A 19,161-nucleotide genomic window follows, 5' to 3' on the forward strand; every position below is an offset into this window, starting at 1 on the left:
CAGCCACTGTAGAGACTATCTTTAGGAGGCACAGTGTGTTTGGAAAGGAGCAGCTGGAAAGAGGGGACGCTTATGCCAGCTTGGAAGGCTTTCTGGTATGGAAAAAGAGGAATGCTCTCTTGGGTCTCCCCACAAAATTAAAGCATCTTCATCCAGAGCAGAGCCATGCCAAGCACAACAAACAAAAGCGGCTTTCCCCAACTCTCCTGGGCAGCCTCGCTCAGGGCTCACAATGGTTTCCATAGAACTTGTTTTGCTATCATAACAAATTCGAGCTGCTCGGGCGTGATGGCCGCGCTGTTTTCGAAAGACAAGAAAATTCATTTCCTCACTTATTGCCCTGCCAAAGCATTTCTGCCTCTGTGCCACAGTCAGGGGCTCCCCAGACAAGCGAGCATCCGAGGTGTGGTGGGGACAGAGACCCCAGAGGCTCTGCCCTGGGGCACTCAGGGGCTGGGCACTGCTGCCCTTTGCTACCCCTCATCCTGCAGGCTCCCATCCTGCCAGCCTGAGCTGTGCTTCACTCAGGAGGACACGACTGCCTGGTCTGCTCCCACAGACTGCTGAGACCAAGGCATTAGTGCAGCCTCAGTGGGGTTAAGGGCTGGATTATCTGCCAGGGTGCTGGCCCCAGGGCTGCACTGCAATGTGCCCCGTGGCAGAGCCTCCCCCCAACCCCTGCACGGACACTGATGCTCAGCAGCAGGCTCTGAAAGCAGAGATGTGTTTCTGCATGACAGGCTGGAGGAGCGTTTAGTGCTGCATTTAAACCAAGACTGTTATCTGAACAGCCTGAAATGGTCTGAAGCCATAATCTTGATCTAAAATTTACATTCGTTTTGAAGAGCTATGAAGTGTAACCAAGAACAAAACAAAGGGCCAGAGATACTAATTTCTAAAACAGACATAGCACTAGTTTTGGTTTTTAATAATAGCCTATAAAAATTGTCCTGGAGAAAAATTTGTATAAAAATCAATGGCATTTTAAAAAAAAGGAAACATATCTTACAACACCACTAAGTTATTTGAGGGTATGAAGCTGTAGGATGGCCTCAGAAGAGCCCTCATGTAACCCAGCCTACCTAGCTGAAAATCAGGATTGACCTGCTGGAGGCTCAGATGCTGCAATCTTGGACTCCTTTCCACGGAAGGAGACAGCACCCCACCCAAAACAAATGAACAAAGGTGCAGAAGAAATCAGATAAGAGAAAATGTAATGCAATTTTAAGGAAGAAAGATACACAACCCCAACTACAATTTAAGAATGCAGCTGCTAAAAGTTTCCCTCACGTTTGCCTGAGTCCTGATTTAAGCCTGGATCTGCCTGGTGTGTCCAGACTATTTCCAGCCTTTGCAAACATCAATTTGTACAGAATTATAATGACTTCATCTGCAGTGACTTGAACTGGGGCACTTCCCTGAGTGCAAGGCACAGGCTCCTCTGCTGGTGACCAGGATCTCCAGGCAGAACTGGAGGCCCACAAGCAGCTGATGAAGACCCAGCACTGGGAGTATCTGACCACAAAGGGAATGCCATGTCTGCTCCACCAGCCAGGCCTCTGGCCCCGTGGCTGTGGAGTCTCCTGGAACCCAGATCTCACCAAAGAACAGGCTGGGCTGCTCATAATCACAGAGGCTGAGCCCAGGGAGGTTTAACTGTCACAGAACTTTCACCACTGACCCCCATACTTATGAAGTGGTTCCCCCTTCTTTTAGTCACTCTCACTCTTTCCAAAGAAGCTTAGAAACCACCTAAATAAACCAGCACCCATCCACTGCAAATGTCACAGGAGTCATTCATGTGTCTCACTGTTTGTCCTACATTTGACTCCATTCATTCATGGCTGATGAAGTCATTCATCATTAAGAAACCAAACCAAACCAAACCACACCACAATTTGGGAATCTTTGACTAGACTGCCCTGGCAGAGCTGATCACAGGGAATGATTGCAAACTCACACTTTTCTAATTTACTGCTGCTTTTGCCCTGGCCCAAGTTTCTCCTTGCAGTCACACTGAGAAAGGAGCACGCTGCTGGCACTTTGCAGGGACATCACCCTACAGCCTGTGCAGGTCTCAGGCTCATGCAGAGCACACTGTTTGGTGCACAACCAGCCCTTCCCAATGCCCACTGCCAGGAGCAAGGGACAGCCCCTTCTGACCTTTGCTTCCACACCTGACAATTATCCACGTGGAAGAATTCCCCCTCGGGTGGAAGCCTAGCACTCCCACATCCCACAGGCAGAAGTCAATAATCCTTTTCTCACTACATCTAAATTGTAATCTCACTCTAAAGAAGCAGTGTTTGTTCAGCTGAAGGCAGAGGTTAGTTTATATTTTGGAGTGCAAAGTTTCCAAACTAAAAATCCACAAAAGGACATGGCTTGATTAAAATGGGAACTGTGTGGATTAGGAGAACGTGTAAGAAGATGAGGAGTGTCAGCCTGGTTTGTCACTGGGTCACTAAGAGCTGCTCGTGGTGAAGCTCTGTGATCCTCAGTGGTTTGACTCCAGTTAACAGTAGCTGAAGATTTAACTCTTTTATACCTAACGTTGGTTAAATCCAACTCAAGACCAAGTTCTCAGTCATTTGCAGACCATTAGTCATGCAAATTTGTAGAGATCAGAGTTTTAATTCCAAACAGACTGCAGCATCCCCTGGAGATGTGCACACAAACTGGAGGATATGAATGCTTGCAAAATTGGGAATCCTTGGATTTCAGGTTTTTGCAGACCCCTGTTAGAGTGAGGAGTCATCTGTGAAATTCCCAGCTGGATGCATGCCCAGATTTCTGTGCTTGCAAAACTGAAGCATGGAGACTCAGAGTGATGATTCAGACACAACTGCATTGTTTATACATTTTAGGTTTCTTCTTGGTAAACACAGAAAAAGTTGAATTACAGAGTAAGAGTGTGAAAGCCAGCACCTGCCTGAAAATCAAACTAGCAGCTAAAGTGCTGCAGGGAGTTTTGTGGTCTCCAAGTACTTGTTCTTCCCCCACCCCTGACTCTCCCCTGGCACATCAGAGGAGCTGCAGTGACCTGTCAGGTCATGGAGTACCTCGCACAGCCAGTGCAGGATTGTCTTGTACATTTGCTTTAAAAATGCCTCTAAGCACTCACTGCATCCAAATGTGGGCACAGAAATCTCTTGGAACTGCTGAGGATACAGCAATAAAAGGGCTGGGCAGTGCAAGGCCATACCAGCTTCTGCTGGGCAGAGAAGCAGCTCTCACTGCTCTGAGTTCCCACTCAGATGGGAAATTCAGATGATTCATCCTCATTTTCTTAATTTAAAAATGGCCAGAGATTTATCAATACATACTGACAATAAATTATTATATTTCTATATGTATAGTTAATTGTAAATAAATTACATTATTACTTACAACAAACTATGAAAAAGAGGTGGAAAAAACCCAGATTTTAAGCTAGTAAGTTCTAGGTCTCCATTCTTGTGAGAGAAGAGGTCTATACAGACAAAAAGTCCCCCTACCAACTATCCCTGCTCCCTGGCAGGAGACCTGAGCTGAGAAATTCTGCTTGTGCAAGTAATGCTGAGAATCCAGGCACTTTTCTACAGTAGAAGACTTTACAACTGCCTATAACTGCTCAGTTTGCACCATAAAAAGACTGTCGATCTTTAAGGTGCTTATTCTTGCCAAGCACTTTATTTCACAACAGTAAAAAAAATGCGCAGATGTTTTCCAAACTTTTCCGAGCAGCAAGGTTCTGTGCAGCTGCTCCAGCGTTTCAAAGCAGCTCAAAAAGGACTCGAGTCGCCTTTTCAAGAGCCATGGCAGGAGGAGCTGAATCCTCCCAATGATTACATCGAGCTTTAAGGGGAGAAAAGACCTTTTCCCCAGCTCTGCACATTCCTAGCGTTAACTCAGTTTGCAGCAAGTGAAGCTGTGAGGAGCAGCAATGCCAAACCCAGGCGTTCAGGGCTCATGAGTCAGGCCTCCAGCAATCATGAGACTGGTTTTTAAATCATGCAATCAACCTCCCGCCCCAAAGTTGCATCAGTTTTGTCTGTCTCAATTCTGAAAGCCCAAAACATGCCATTTGTATTTTTAACATTTTGGTTTTTTTCTTGGACAGGACCTGAAAAGATCAGTAAGAAAAGTCTCCTGCACAGGGACTTTTAAATTGCTATTAATATTCCAAGAACTGCAAAGAATTAGCAAGAGCCTCGAGCTGCCATGTGGATGTGAGCTAGTTCACTGATTAATATTCAATTACATGATGCTCATTCTGAAGGGGAGCTAAAAGGATTTTCTTGCTCTCCCTGTTAGTGAGGGCAAACACCCCCTTTGCTTCTCAGCAAAGCCTGTTCCTGTACCTGAACCCAGCCCAGTGCCTCACCTGTGCTGGGAGCTACTGGGATTCATTCTGAGGTGACCAACAGACCGAGCAGGCTGAGCCCTGCAATTACTGCCACAGAAAAATCCCTCCTCTTTCCCCACATTTGTGTTTACTCTGTCAGCTGCCCCAGCTGAGCAGGAACAAGCCCCCTGCCCGTGCAGAGTCACCCCAGCACAAATCCCTGCAGTGAAAGAGCTGCTGCTTCCCTGACTCAGCCTGACTGTGCTGACCCCAGGGCTTTACACCAGCAGAGCTGTGTCTCTACAAGGGTTTTCACCATAATAGCTGTGTTAGCAAAATTAAAAAAAAAATAATTTAAAAACCCCAACCACCTTAACCAGCACAGTTCTGTGGTGAGCTGCTGGAGTGTAACAAGCATTGCCCGAGTTTCCAGAGAGCACTTCTCTGGTTCAGTGCAAAATGGAGAATTCAGCACTAGAATGAGTTAATCCCCTTTCCTATTTTGCACGGTTTTGTTATAAACCATTTTCTAGCTGCACATCTCTCATCACCAAAGCCCCTTTTTAAAGACTGCTGTCAAAACTGTTAGGATTTTGACTGCACTGAAAGAATTTCTGTGTGAAGCACCTGGAGTCACTCCCAGCTTGTAGGAAGATCCCTTTTCCTCACACCTGCCCTCGCTCACACAACAGCTTTGCTCAGTCTCCAGACTCATCCCCAAGAAATGAAAATGTTTCTGGCAGGCTGACCCCCTGACAGAGACCTGCCAGCCAACGCTCAGTGCTGGAAAGCACCTACAACTCTGACAGGTACAGCAAGAAAGGAGAGAGCCTCTGGAAAGGAGAGAAAGGAGAAGGAGCTCTGCCAGTCCCTCCCTTCAGTGCAACATGATTTAACCATCTACAGCACAGCCAGTGCTGCTCCAGCTCCTGCACACCTGGGGGGACCTGGACGTCTGGGATTCCCCAGGAAAGCCACAGTTTCACCACTGACTTCTTGCCTCAGCTGGAGCCAAGTCCCCCAGAAGCTCTGATCCTGCTTCACCCATCTGTGAGAGCTGGGGACAAGGCTGTCTGCCTCCTTCTGCAGTGGAATCATTTTAATTCATTACTATTTCTCTGCACGGGAGTGAAAAATGTTATTGTTATTATCCCTTTAAGAATGTTTCTGGCAGGCTGACCCCAGTGACAGTGACCTGCCAGCCAAAGCTCAGTGCTGGAAAGCACCTACAACTCTGACAGGTACAGCAAGAAAGGAGAGAGCCTCTGGAAAGGAGAGAAAGGAGAAGGAGCTCTGCCAGTCCCTCCCTTCAGTGCAACATGATTTAACCATCTACAGCACAGCCAGTGCTGCTCCAGCTCCTGCACACCTGGGGGGACCTGGACGTCTGGGATTCCCCAGGAAAGCCACAGTTTCACCACTGACTTCTTGCCTCAGCTGGAGCCAAGTCCCCCAGAAGCTCTGATCCTGCTTCACCCATCTGTGAGAGCTGGGGACAAGGCTGTCTGCCTCCTTCTGCAGTGGAATCATTTTAATTCATTACCATTTCTCTGCACGGGAGTGAAAAATGTTATTGTTATTATCCCTTTAAATTGAAAGTGGATTGAAGGAATAAAAGTAAATGTATGGTCTATTTTGGCAGATGCCTCCCAACAGATGGGTGTCTATGGTCTCCTTTGTAAGAGCTGTCTGCTGCCTGTGATTCAGACTGTCTAAGGAATGCCATGAGCTTGGACTAAATGGACAGCAAGTCTGGGAAAGGACTTTATTGTGGTTTAGAAGCTTTCAATTCCCAACTGCACGAACAAGTTCTTTTTTTCAAGTAACTCTTTGCCAGTATTTCAAAACTATCATTGAAAATTGCCTGATGCCTCCCGAAAGCTGAGTGCTTCCAGCTGATAACAGCCAGCCTGCAAAGGGGGACGTGCCTTCCACCTCAAACCCCTGGAACTGGGCTTTGCTGACCAGGTGCTGGTGGGCATCTGCCCAGGGAGGAGGCAGCAGTGCCCACGTGCCCTGCTGCAGCTCGTGGGTTCTGCATGTTCCTGTGCTGCTCCACAGGAAACGCTTTGTGACACAACTCGCCTGTGGGCACTGACTGCACCAATTAGAGATTCCTGAGCTCCAGAACAAAGAGGTGCCAGTGGAACGATGGTTTTAATCACTCAATTCATTTTCTTCCTTCCTCTGCTGCTGATTTGGGATGTATGGGTTTTTCTTTTTCTCGCTTTGTTTTGGTTTGCATGCTTTGAGGCTGCTGGGGAAAGGGCAGTCTTCAAATGGGGCTGCATTTGTCTGAGCTTTTAAACACTGAATTGTTGCTAGAGGTGAAGAAGAAAAGCAGATGGAGCCTGCTGTAACAACACAAATACTTAATTCACGTTTAGGTATGCAAGTGTTAGTTTTTTTCTGAGAATCCACGTGTGTGTTGCTAACACAAATTAATTAATGCTTAACTGCACAAGAGGGAAGGATAAGGTACTTTTTAATAATGGCAAACTGAAGTGCAGGGAAGTTGAATACTTTGCTGAAAGACCAAGCTCAGAATGAACCCAGACCTTCCTCCTAACAGACTGATCCTTCTGCTTCCTGCCAACAGACTTCAGGGTTTTGGGAGCAGAACGATGGCTTTTTCTCTTTTTATATTGCCTCTAGAAAAGCGAGGCACAGGACAGGGCATGGAGATCCTAACACAAACCCACACGAGCAGTGATCCAAAAATAAAGCTGCAGGGTACCGAGGGAGCGCTGCAAGGTCCCAGCAGAGAACAGAAAATCTGTAAGAATGTGAGTCAGAGCTTCAGGAATGAGCCTGATGAATACATAGATTTGCTAGAGTGTTTGAGCAAAATGTTTTGGAGCATATACAGGCTTCACTCTTAGTCAAACTCTGCCTGAGCAGAAGTGACCACACCTTCTATGAAAAGAAGTTCTAATTAAAAACAGAGCAAGGCTTTTTTAGATGCAAATTGTTGCTCGAAACTGAACCCCAGCCCATTTGTAGGATTCAAATTCACCCCTGTCTAGAATGCCAGCAAACAAGAACATTCCCCTCTGCCCTGTCTTGCTACTTGACTCTGTGCGTGGACACAAGATAAAAACAACTACAAACCAACCCAAAACATGCCCCTAGAGCCACCATCCTCTGTGCTGTCTGTGCAGGGGCTCAAGGCAGTGTTTAGAGAGAAATCAGCTGCTCTCCAGGCAGGCAGGACCCTGGCAGGGCAGCTCCAGAGCTCAGAGGGGTTCCCTGTGGAAGCCCCGGCTGGCAGGAGCTGCCAGAGCTGCCTGTGCCAGCCCTCCACCCACGGGCAGGGCCAGCAGGATGCTCAGGACGTGCCAGCACCGAGCCAGAGCCCCCAGGACGGGCTGGCAGCAGGGAGCTCAGTGATGGAGCAGCACTCTGGGCTCTGACAGGGTTTCCTGCAGGTACTCCCTGCTCAGGGAGAACAGAGCTGGCCAGAAAAGAAAGCTTCCTGCTGAAGGTGAAGGAAAAAAGGGATGTGATTTTCATGTCACGGTGCCAGGGGGGACAGACTGAGGGTTTTCTCACTGCTGAATGAAAGAACACAGGAAGGAAATGTGGGGATGTAACACTCTGAGTGCTGCTGGTGAGGAAAAAGTGCACAGGGAACACCCAGCTTGTCATGGAGGTGATCAGAAGAGCTGGGTGATGTGAGGACCACACTGCACATCCTGCACAGCCGCATTCTAAAGAAATATCTGACGTGTCTCGAGCTTTCTGCGAAATACCTGAGCTCACCATAAAACATCTCTGCTGATCAGCAGCCTGATAAACCACTACACAGCATCTGCCTTGCCCCCCTCCTCCCCAGAGGACATTTCTGTGCACCAAAAATAATTTTGAGCTGCTGTATCCAGCAGACTTCGGAGCGTCAGATGTGGTTAGACAGTTACTATTTGAATAATGACAATCATTTCTCTTTGCAAAGCTCAGCCTGACAGCTGAACTGAAAAGATCTCAATCTAAGCTGATAACACCCAAGCTACACAGCCACAATCTGTGTGTGGAATTGAGCCTGGTGTCTGTGCCCCAGAGGGGGAGCTGGCCCGTGGCAGCTGGGCCAGCAGGAGCCCTGTGGCTCTGCAGGAGGAGCACAATCAGTGTCCCAGCCCTGACCCTGCCCCACCAGGGCACTGCAGACAGTGCTGCAAAGAACTACATTTTGGGCTGGGTTTGTGCTGTAAAGAGTTAACCTCAGTGCTCTCTCAGTGCTGGAGGAACTACATTCTATTTGTCAACATATTTATGTGGTTGTTTGGGTAACTTTTACCATCGTGGGCGGTTTGGTTATGAATAATATTAAGATGAGGCCTCGGCTGAAAGGAGCTTATCACTCTGTCACCCCATGGCTTTCACTTGCATTTGAGGCTGTCCCTGCTTGCCAGCACCAGCCTGGACACCTGGTGCATCCCCAAGGGTCTCCTGCACTCCTGCCACTATCCTCACCCCCTAATTCCAGCAGCAATGAATCTCTGAGGCAGAGGTGCATAACAAAGGTTTCCCTGGCACTTTTTCATGAACAGTCCCCTCCTCTGGGGATTCTTCCCAGTATTTGATATCAGAAAGTTACAGATATATCTATTTTACACAGAAATATGGAGGGGTATGTGCATGAATGCAGTCATGTGTGGCAATGCTGAACTTGCATCAGTCCCTGATGGGTGCACATCCAAATCCACCCTCTCTGACTGGGAGTCTTCCTTCCTGTAAGCCTGTTCTGTCACTCTGGCTGGGAGGGCAGGGCTGGGAAGCTGCAGGAGGCACCAGGGGCTGGGCACCTCCTGCCTGAGGCTGCACAGAAAGAGGAGAAGAGAGGCCAAAGTCTCCTTCCAGAAAGCAAGTGGCAGCTCTGCACATCTGCAGCAGGGCCAGACACCAGCTGCACCTCTGCTGGAATGATCACCAGGGGGCTGGGGAGGGCACCAGCTGGGCACCGAGCACTCCTGGCACACGGCAAAACCCATCTGAGAAGATGGTAAATCCTTGCCATCACCTGCCTTGGGCTCCAGGCTGGTTTGGCTGCACTCAACCTCGAGAGTCTGGAATCCTCCTACAGAGGGGAGAACAGCTCTCATCTCTTCAAGGCAGGTTAAATGTGCTGAATTCCCAGTGTTTTGTGCCCTGTAGAGGCTCTGAGCAAAACCAAGCCATGGTCTCAGGAAGGACAACATGTTTTTACAGCAGGGAAGAGAAGAAAACAATGAGAGGTGCTGCCAGCAGTGACTTCAGGAAGCTGAGAGGGGTGAAGAGAAATGACAACAGTGTCAGCTGCAGGATGCTCTGCTCTGCTCACTGCCAGGACAGCCCAGCATTCCCAGCGTGCCCACTGTGAGAGGCACCAGCTCCAGGAATGGGGATCTGCCAGCGTGGGCCATGCCCAGGTCACTGCACAAAGCTCAGAACAGAACAGAAAGAAAGCCCAGAGCACCAAGGCTGTGTGTTACCGTGGAGGCTGAGAGGAGACACGAGAGCAAAGGGACGAAAGCTGGATGTCAGCAGAACTCTGGAGAAAGGAGAACAAGGCAGGGGAGCAGGAAGATGGGGGGAGGGAGGAAGAGAGAAGGGAAGTGAGAGACACAGCAGTGATTGCCCAAGAGCCTGGGCAGCAGCAGCAGCAGCACTTGGCTCGTGCCCAGCCTGCCTGGGCCAGCACCAGCTCCGTGTCTGCCCGTGAAAATCACTGCAAGACCTCACAGCTCACTTTATCTCACAAGGGCTTTCTGGATAAAAGGGATTTAAGGGCAAAGCCTCCGTAATCCTTTGGACTTGCTTTCTTTTAATGCCATAAAGCACAAACCCAAACTTTCTAGTCAGGAAAAACATGGCTTTTGTTATGTTCTGAGTCACTTTTCCCCAGCAGCAAACAATGTGGCTTTTCAATTCAAGTCCTGAACATTTCAGAATGAAATGCTTTGCAAAGCCCTAAAGTAAATCACAATTCTCCAAGTCACACTTCCAGCTGATATAAACTCACTGAGGTCAGTAAAGAGACTGCATGTGGCCCATCTTGCCTGGCCTGACATGGGTGGCATTGTTGATAAAGCAATCTCTAGCTGAAATCAATTGAAGATGATCCAGGCAGCCAAGGAGAAGCCTGGGATTTCATTATTAATTGCTGCTGTTCTGCCTGATGGCTCCCTTAGCAGGGAGGCTGAGTGCATTCTGGGTGAGCTGTGCTGCCCCTGATTCAAAACGCAGCAAAATTAACTTTGCAGTCTGTCTTGGGAGTTCTTTTAAGTGGACTATGGCTTGACTTTGAAGTCAGCTTTTACTTCAAGATTCTTTCTGTTCTTTATTTTACAAGGTGTGTACCAAGTATTTTTGGAAATGTGGAAAAACCTCTCAGCTTCTCATATTAAAATTACCCTAAATAACAGTGTTTAGTTCTCCTGTCAGAAAGATCCTCTTGCTTTGTTATCATGCCCAATTCCCTGAATGAAAAGTGAATCTCCCGAGTTAAATTTAGGACTCCTGAATCTCGTGCTCAGAGAAGGGAAGCATAAAAACTCTCCAGATTTCACTGCGATGGCACCAAAGCTGCATCAACCACTCTGCAAACACAGTAACAGAGGAAACCATCCAAACTCTGCCCACAAAGCCAGCAGTGAAGGCTGCACACGATACAGAGCACTCAGGACCCAAGCTGAGGAAAGCAAAACTTTCACAGGCACAGTTTCACAACTCCAGGTAAGTGCAGGAAAAATCCCAAACTGTTGGGTGCTTGGAGCACATCCTGGGGCACACCCAGGAGACCAAGCCTGCAACTGCCTACACTGAGAGGAGAGCAGAGCTGCATTTGTGACAATCAGGTCTGTACTTCCTGCACAGGAACATCCTGCACTTGCAGCAAAATTTCCAGCAGCCTCACTCTGCTCCCACTAAAATCAATGTTGGGTTTGCTGAGGCTCTCTGTGATTGCAGTGTCCAGCTGCACTATTAATTCTGCATTGATTTCCTCCTGCCAGAAACATGCTTTAATAAAAGAACCAATCAACCAGACTGCCAATAGCTGCCTACCTAAGAATAAGCAGGATATGTTCAAAGAAAGCTTTACTCTAACTTATGTTCATTCCTAAAGGCTAAATCAGCTGGCTCACAACAAAGGAACAGCATTGTTTCACTTATCAATGTCCCACTGTTCATCTAGAACATCTGCAATGGTTTTGCCTGCAGCACTACCCCATTCATTACAGGCCTTGATAGATTGCTCAATGGGCTTTTTTTTTTGGTACAAAATGTACAAGAGCATTTTACAAAGTGGACTTTGCCCTGATATGAAAAAATATAATAAAATAATGAAGAAGTAATTTCAGATCCGCCATTTTCCAAACTGGCAATGGAACCTTTGGCAAAGGGAGACAAAATGGGACCAGCTCAAAGTGGCACGGAGCAAGCAGAGGGGTCCTGTGGGTGAGTGGCCAAAGTGCTTTGCCATCAACCAAAAAAGCACCTAATGAGAGACCCCAATCCAGCCTGAATGCACACAAATGTCCACACCCACCAAGGGGCCACGGGGAGGAACAGAGCAATGAGAACTCTAACCTCACCCCTCCCTCCACCACAGCAGCCCTGAGAGGGCACAGCACTTACCGTCATCCAGGTAGGCCTGGTCCAGGTTCTGCTCCTGCTTGATGGTCACTCCTGCTGGCAGCACGTCCTTCTGCTCGCTCCCTGGTGGCCCGTTCTTGGCCGCCCGCTGGCCCGGGGCCGCCTGCTGCTGCTGGATGACCGTGGGGTACGAGCTGGGGCTGAGCCTCTGCGCCTGGCCGGCCTGCGCCTGGCCGGGCCTCGACGCGCCGGACGTGAAATTTTCACAGCACATGATGTGCTGGAACTCCTGGTGGCTGCCGCACCTCAGCTGCTGGTTGGTTGGAGAGTAGTGGATGACAGGAGAAGACTGCTGGTGGGCCGGGGAGTGCTGCAGCACGGCCGAGCTCTGGGCCGGAGAGCCGGCGTGCACCAGCACGGACCTGTGCGCGTCCGCCATGGCCGCGGGCGCGGCCATCAGGCCGGGCTGCTGGTAGCCCAGCTGGCTGGGGCTCAGGCTCTTGCTCCTCTGGTAAATGCCAGCCGGGTTCTGCTGCTGGTACCGCGAGTCGGGAGAGGAGAGGCCTGAGCGCAGCTGCTGGCAAGGAGCCATGGTGGCCACGAGGCAGGAAGGGGACTCGGTGGCCATTGAGTGCTGTGAATAGTAAGGCTGTGTTACTGTCCCCAGAGCACTGTGCACTGGACTGCAGATTAGGGCTGGATCATAGTCATCAATGGGCTCTGTTTTGATTGATGGTACTAGAATAAAGCATGCAAAGGACATTATTCGTAACGAGCTGAGGAGAAACAGAGAGCTTTTCCTTGAAGCAATAAGAGATTTAAGCATTTTACAAGATTTGTGTGTGTAAATTCATATGTCACAAGCACTGAGTTGAATAAATCACCCACATGCAACCACGGCAAAGATTCTTCAAAGCACTCTGTGCTAAGAGGTTCTTGAAAAATCTTTAATGCACTAACGAACCACAAATTGCTAAAGTTGAAAAATTCAACACTTCAGCTCCTGTTTTAATTCATTTAAGGGCCATTCTAGAACACAGACCAAATAAGAAGTCATAGATAGGTGTTTCATGCAGTACTTCCAATCAATAGAAATCCCAGGACATAAACAACTCCCCATCTTTCTGTCAAACACTTAACAAGTGACCAAAGGCAGAGCTGAACTATTCCAGAGCTTTTGTCTCTGCTGCACAAATTCTCCTCAGCACTGAGCTGAAGACCTGTCTGACACCATCATTTAAAAGACCAGGATTTAATAAGAGCTGTGTGAATCCTCGTGGGGTAAATGATGGTCCTCTGCATTTCCAGTGACTTTTGGTCAAATCTTGCCCAAAACTCACTACAGAAACACCACACAATGGAAACCATACAATAGTCATGCAAAATTCCTGTCTGGAAGTAAAGATTCCTTCTTCTAAGTGGTCTGTTTTAGGGATTGTATTGAGAGAGAAGTGTGCTTCTCAATACTGCTCCAGAGCAGAACAATTTAGCAACTGTACAAATCCTTCACATTAGTGATACCCTACAGAGCTCACAAATTCAGGGAGAGCACCAGAGATTTTCAGGCTGAAGGAGACCAAAATAAGACCCTGAACGAATGTTTGCCTTTCCTAAGAGACAAGTCAAATTAAGACATCATTTGAAGCTTGCATAAAATGTGGTGCTGTTATTTTATGCTTTCTGCTTTCCACAAACACAATACTCTGGTTTTCTCACAATATTTTCCCCCCAGCCAAAGCTGAGAAATTCTGGGAATCTCATTAATAATGCTGTTGCATTTATTGTGACATGGCTCACCAATCCCCCAGAGCAAGGACATCACAAAAGCATTCGTATTTTTCTCAACTAGCCTCACTCTGAAGAATATATATTGCTTGCCTTCCTCCATCCCAAGCCCTTTCCCAGATCTGATGTTTTCTTATTGCTGGACACGTCAGAGAAGCAACACTTGTGGTTTTCAGAGGGTCACAGCATGTCCCAGACTGGGCCTGTTCCCACTGAGGCTCTTGGCAAACTTCCACCAATGGGCAGCATCAGCCCATTGCAAAATAACAGATAACTGACACCCAAACTGATGGAAATTCCTCACAAATAATTCCTCACAAATAAATCACAGGCACCTTTAAACCAAGCAGCTGTTGAGGGCTGAGCTGAATTAAATTAGCAACATTTAGATTCTCAAAGAACAGCAAGAAAACAACAGAGCAGAAAATCAAATCCTGCTCATGAACTTAGATAACAAGTGGCTCTGTCCCTGAGAATTACCTGGGTGATAGGTGAAATGCTGGGGCTGGCTCCTTTTTCTTTTGCCATTGATGACATAGAAGTTCACCTTGACGGCCGTGCGGATGTGCTTGTTCCTGTACTCGGGAATCTCCACAAAAAGCATGCTCTGAAAGAAATAACACAGGGGACAGCAAGGGATCAGCACCTGAGGCTGGGCAGGGGTTTGGCTGCAGCTCCCCTTGCTACACCTCCAGCCAGAACAAGAGGAATCTCCCTACTCATCCCTATAAAGAAAGGTGTGAGAAACAAGGGGCAGATGGTGGAAGATCAGAAGATTTTTGGTACTGGCAAGTTGGTTTCTATAGACTGTATCCCTCCTGCACTTGGGGAGAGAAGTCTCAGCTACAAATAAAACACGAAATGGTGACAAATGCAGAAGCTCTGCTAATCCCACAGTGCCTGATAAAGGAGCATGCACTGCAGAATTCCCTCTTTTTGTCAGAATAACTCAGTTATTCTGTAGGCTTCTGGTTTATCCACAGGCAGACCCTGCTGCCTCCTGGACAGGCACAGCCCATGGCAGAGTCACTGCTGGCTCCTGAGAGCTCTGCCTGCCCACCAAGGTCCCAGCAAGCCAAGGGAACAGAGGGGCTCCTTCCCTCCAAAGGAAATCCTGCAGGAAAACCCTGGGTGTGGGCACAGCAGCCAGGGCTGGCACAGGGGCAGCACCCTGCAGAGCCCGGGCTGGCACCGCGGGTGTGCAGGACAGAATGCAGCAGGGACTCCCTTGGGGGGTTTCTCTGCAGGAATCAATCCCTCCTGCAGCACATGCACTGCTGCAGCATTTGGCACTTGTTCATCGTGGCACTGCTGCTCTTTCTGCTTCTGAGGAGCTCCTTGGAAGCCCCCCTTGAACACAAGCTGCTGCCCAGGAGAGAACACCCCGTGTTTCATACTCACAGGCTGGCTCTTGTCTTTGTCCACCGTTGCCTCCATTTCCCAGATCTGCTGCCCATCTACAAGAATATCACAACATTAACATCACTGTGGGTTTGTTTTTTTTAATAATAGAACTTATTTAAAAAAAAAAAAAAAAAACATTAACATCACTGTGGGTTTGTTTTTTTTAATCATAGAACTTATTTAAAAAAAAAAAAAAGTGAGACAAATCAAGGGCATTAAGCTAGCAAAGCTCTCAAAATGGACTTCATTTCAAGCACTTCCCAGTCCTAACAGAAAGCACCAGCATTTCACTGAAACACATCACTGAACACTTCTCTCGCCAGGAAAGAGCTTACATCCATATTAAAATTCAATGTTTATGTAGAAGTTAGCCAGACTGAGGAATGAAATATTTAGCACAGGTGCAACATCTGCTTTTTACCAGGCCCAAGTCCAGCCAGCCTGACTGGTGGAGGGCACCAGAAGGTCACACAACTTGTGAATGGTCACACTGGGTCAGCAGCTCAGCAAACTTTCTGCTGCTTTGAGCCAAGACCACTTGGATTCCCACAGAATGCCACTGACAGCCCCAAAGCCGTGGTAAAGCACCAAATATTCACTGTACTCGGTGCAAAAGCACTTCACTGCATGTGGGACAGCCTCTCCCTGAACCCCTGCAAGCTTTGCTGCCCTTAATTATTGCATCCATGCAGCTCGTCCCCATGCTGAGTTACACAAAATTACATTTAGAGAGGAAAATAAAATTGGATCCCCCTGTATGGAGCACCACCACAGTAACCCCTGTGCTGTAAGAGTGTATCAGCAGTGACAGGACATTCATTTACAGACTGGGTACTTCCTCTGGTCACAAATACTCCTTAAATATAGAAACATTTTTTGCAATGCTTTCCTTTTTTTTTTTTTTTTTAGATTTAAATCTTTACCCCTTTGATTTTCATATTCCATTGAGCCTTTTAGCCAACCAATTTGCAGAAGAAAAGTACTGATGGGTGGGAAAAAATTGCTTTATACCTTTCTGAAAGCTTTCTTTTAAACTGGCCAGGGGACACATATGCCAGGGACCTGATGGACTGGGAATGCTGCAGCCAGGAGCTGCTGCCTGCTTTAGGGGGAGCAGCTCTGCCTGCTCTGGGGGTTCCCCAGACTGGGCAGAACAAGGGGGAAAATCTCCTAAACCCAGTCCTTCTCACAGAGCTTTTTATTTTTCCCAACTCTTGGAAGTTCTGCAAGAGCTGCTTTTGTCCTCTGTTATTTAAGCACTTCTGCTTCTGGCAAAAAGGGAAATGAAAGAGTATTTTTAAATGCATTTTGCATTTCTTCTGTTGTTGTGCTCTTTGTTCTGTGCTGGGCCCAGACAATGAGCTGACAGATGTGCTGGGCTCTCAGGCAGCCTCTTCCCAGGACACAACCCCAGGGTCCCTTCTGCCCATCCCCTGGGACAGAACCTCACCTGCCCCACACCCCACACCTGGGACAGCTCTGCTCACACCCACTGGGGACAGGCAGCTTTCCCTGGAGCTCAGGGCTCTCATCCCTCCCTTGGTATGGGCTCCTGGGGCTGCTGGTGGGGCAGGGGGCACCAGCCCTGCTGGGCTCCCTCACCCCAACCTCCCTGGGCAATGGACACAGCCAGGGAAGAGCTGGAAGTGTGGCCCCCTCAGGAGAACCCAAGAGTTGGAAGTGTGCCGCCCCAACAGGAGATCCCAGGCTTCCAGCTGCAAGGAGGGAACACTGAACAACTCCCAGTTTTCTCTCTCTCTTTTGAAGTTCCCTCCTGTGAGTCAGATGTCTTTTCCACCGTGGGCTGAGTGGCTGCTGGGGCTGGATGGCCTCAGCAGAGCTGGGTGGCACTGCCCACCCCCAGGGACTGCTGCAAAGGCATGGAAAATATTCCATTATTTAATGTCACTTAACATCAGCACCCGCTCTGGCCACTGCTATTCCATCTGTACCCCTGTCAATGCAGCCAAATCCTTCTGCTGTTGAGACAGAAACAGGGAAGGGGGAGCCAAAATACTGGGGGTTAATCCAGCAAATCCTTGTCTGATTATGAGGCAGCAAATGCTCAGTGGAGACACTCCTCTTATAGGTGAGCTTTGAGAAAAGAAACCATCACAGTGTGTTAAGGAACCTCCCCACAATCCTAAACATCCCAAAGCATAAGTTTTTAGAGTTCTCTGAGGAAAAGAGGAGGGAAAAGGAAACAAGAAAATACATCATAAAGTGAGAGCTGTGACAGAGACACACATCAGAGCTGTCTCAGCAATGCCACATGAAGATGTCCTGACAACAAGGACAGCCAAGCACGAATGTTTCACACTGGTTTTGCTCCAGGCAGAATGTTTTCATCTTTGTGCTGCTAAATTCAAACAGTCTGTGCAGATACAACAGCACTAACTTCACAAAGAAGGTGGAAATCAAAAGGGTTTGTTGGTCCAAAATGCATAAACTAAAGTAGAAACGGGCCTCCAAGTCATGTGCCACATCCAAGGGGCCTGTGGAACACATGCAACCACAACCACAGGGGATGTGATTTAGTAACTGAGCCACTGAAATTGCACTAAAAGCTAATGAAGCCAACCATAAAAATCAAATGATGTTCAGGCTGAGTCCAAAGTCTGTGTGGGTCAAAAGTAAGAATGAGAAAAGGCAAACAAGAAATAAATGTATTTGGGGTTATCATTCCAACAATGATAGATGCTTCTGTTTGGATATATTCCATATTTGTGGCAGCTAAACAGGTTTCTAACAAATCTGTCAGCAGCAGCAATCCCTGTTCTTTGAGCCCTGTTGAATTTAAGCTCTCTGCAGCTCACTCCCTGACCTTTATGCTTCAATATGATGATGTGGCTCCATCTGTCTCACTGCTTCACTTCAGCTCGAGACAATCAATATTTGCTTTTCCTTCAACCGCTCTGGATATGCACATTATGGGGAGCTTTTGGCAGAAGGATGAGGGAGGCTGTGAGGAAAATGCAAAATACAACTGCATTCACAAGTCTCTCTCTCTCTACTTTAACCTATTATTTTTCCTGGTAATGAAAAGAAAGCTTTTGATCATGCACACCCTGGGAGCTAATGGAGAGCAGGAGGAATAAACTGAGAAGTCTCAGGATCATTTCATGAAATTCTGAATAGAGAAAACCTGCGCCAAACTGTCAACGCATTCATCACCTTTACAATGTGCATAAATGTAAATTTTTTTCAGGAGGAAATGAAAGTGGGTGTTTGCAGAAAGTCCTCAACAAAAACGGGATTCTGATTGGAAGGATGTACTAAAAATCCTAAGGCTGATGTGACAGTGGAGCACAGCCCCAGTGCAAAACCTGTCACACCAAAGGCCCTCCCCTGGAGCCCAGGTGGTGCCTGGGCACCAGAAATGTGTTTAGCTCTGAGCAGGAGGTTGTGCTCAACCCTCCAGAGATCCCTTCTGGCTTTAATTACCCCGTAATTCTGTCATGCCACAAATGGGACAAACAGCTCCTGCTTGGAAACACAGAAGACTAAACCCCAGCTTGATTAATAATTTAATCCAAAGTCTACAAGTGCAGATAGCTGCTTATTGCACAGAATTAAACCTGCCTCACCAATGGACAGGAGAGAAAGCTGCAAAGCATCACTGAGGAGTCCAGGGCCAGGTCTGCGTGTGTGGTGCCTTTCAAGCTGTGCCTCCACACAGGGAATTCAATCCCTGCCTCTGGAAAGGGCAGCAGTTGCACTCAAGATGATAAAATATTCTTGGATTTAGACCCTGAGGTCTTACCAGCCATGGCTGCCTCATGCAGTATTTTTACTGTTGTGGCTCCCTGCTCAGTTAATGGTTTGTCTTAGTTGGCAAGTTCTTAACACCACAGGTCAGTGAAATGTTCAGGAAATAGAGATTTTTGTGCTGCTTCAGGGCTATGAGACTTAGCATTAAACCCCGATGAGAGATCTGATTGTGTCAGCACTCTTTGGGGGAATGAATGAGTTGTTGGAAGAAAGTAATTCTACCCTTCCTAACCCAAACTGCCATCATACCAAAAGTCCTGCTTCAAACTGGGGGAAATCAAAACGTCAGGCTGCATTAGGAA

The 19,161-nt window shown here is 47.8% G+C and overlaps 1 protein-coding gene across 1 annotated transcript in view; it reads right to left on the reverse strand.

Moving 5' to 3' along the window:
- The window catches only part of NFATC2 (nuclear factor of activated T cells 2), a 75,705-nt gene that overhangs the window by 18,365 nt on the left and 38,179 nt on the right, over positions 1-19,161 (reverse strand). Inside the window, exons 7-9 of the mRNA XM_041417907.1 lie at positions 15,086-15,141; positions 14,165-14,291; positions 11,942-12,637 (exon numbers count right to left, since the gene is read on the reverse strand). Of these exons, the coding sequence (XP_041273841.1) occupies positions 11,942-12,637; positions 14,165-14,291; positions 15,086-15,141 (879 nt within the window). The remainder of the gene's footprint in view (positions 1-11,941; positions 12,638-14,164; positions 14,292-15,085; positions 15,142-19,161) is intronic.

Source organism: Onychostruthus taczanowskii, unplaced genomic scaffold (genome assembly GCF_017590055.1).
Source record: "Onychostruthus taczanowskii isolate IOZ18803 unplaced genomic scaffold, ASM1759005v1 scaffold57, whole genome shotgun sequence".
Taxonomy (NCBI): domain Eukaryota; kingdom Metazoa; phylum Chordata; class Aves; order Passeriformes; family Passeridae; genus Onychostruthus; species Onychostruthus taczanowskii.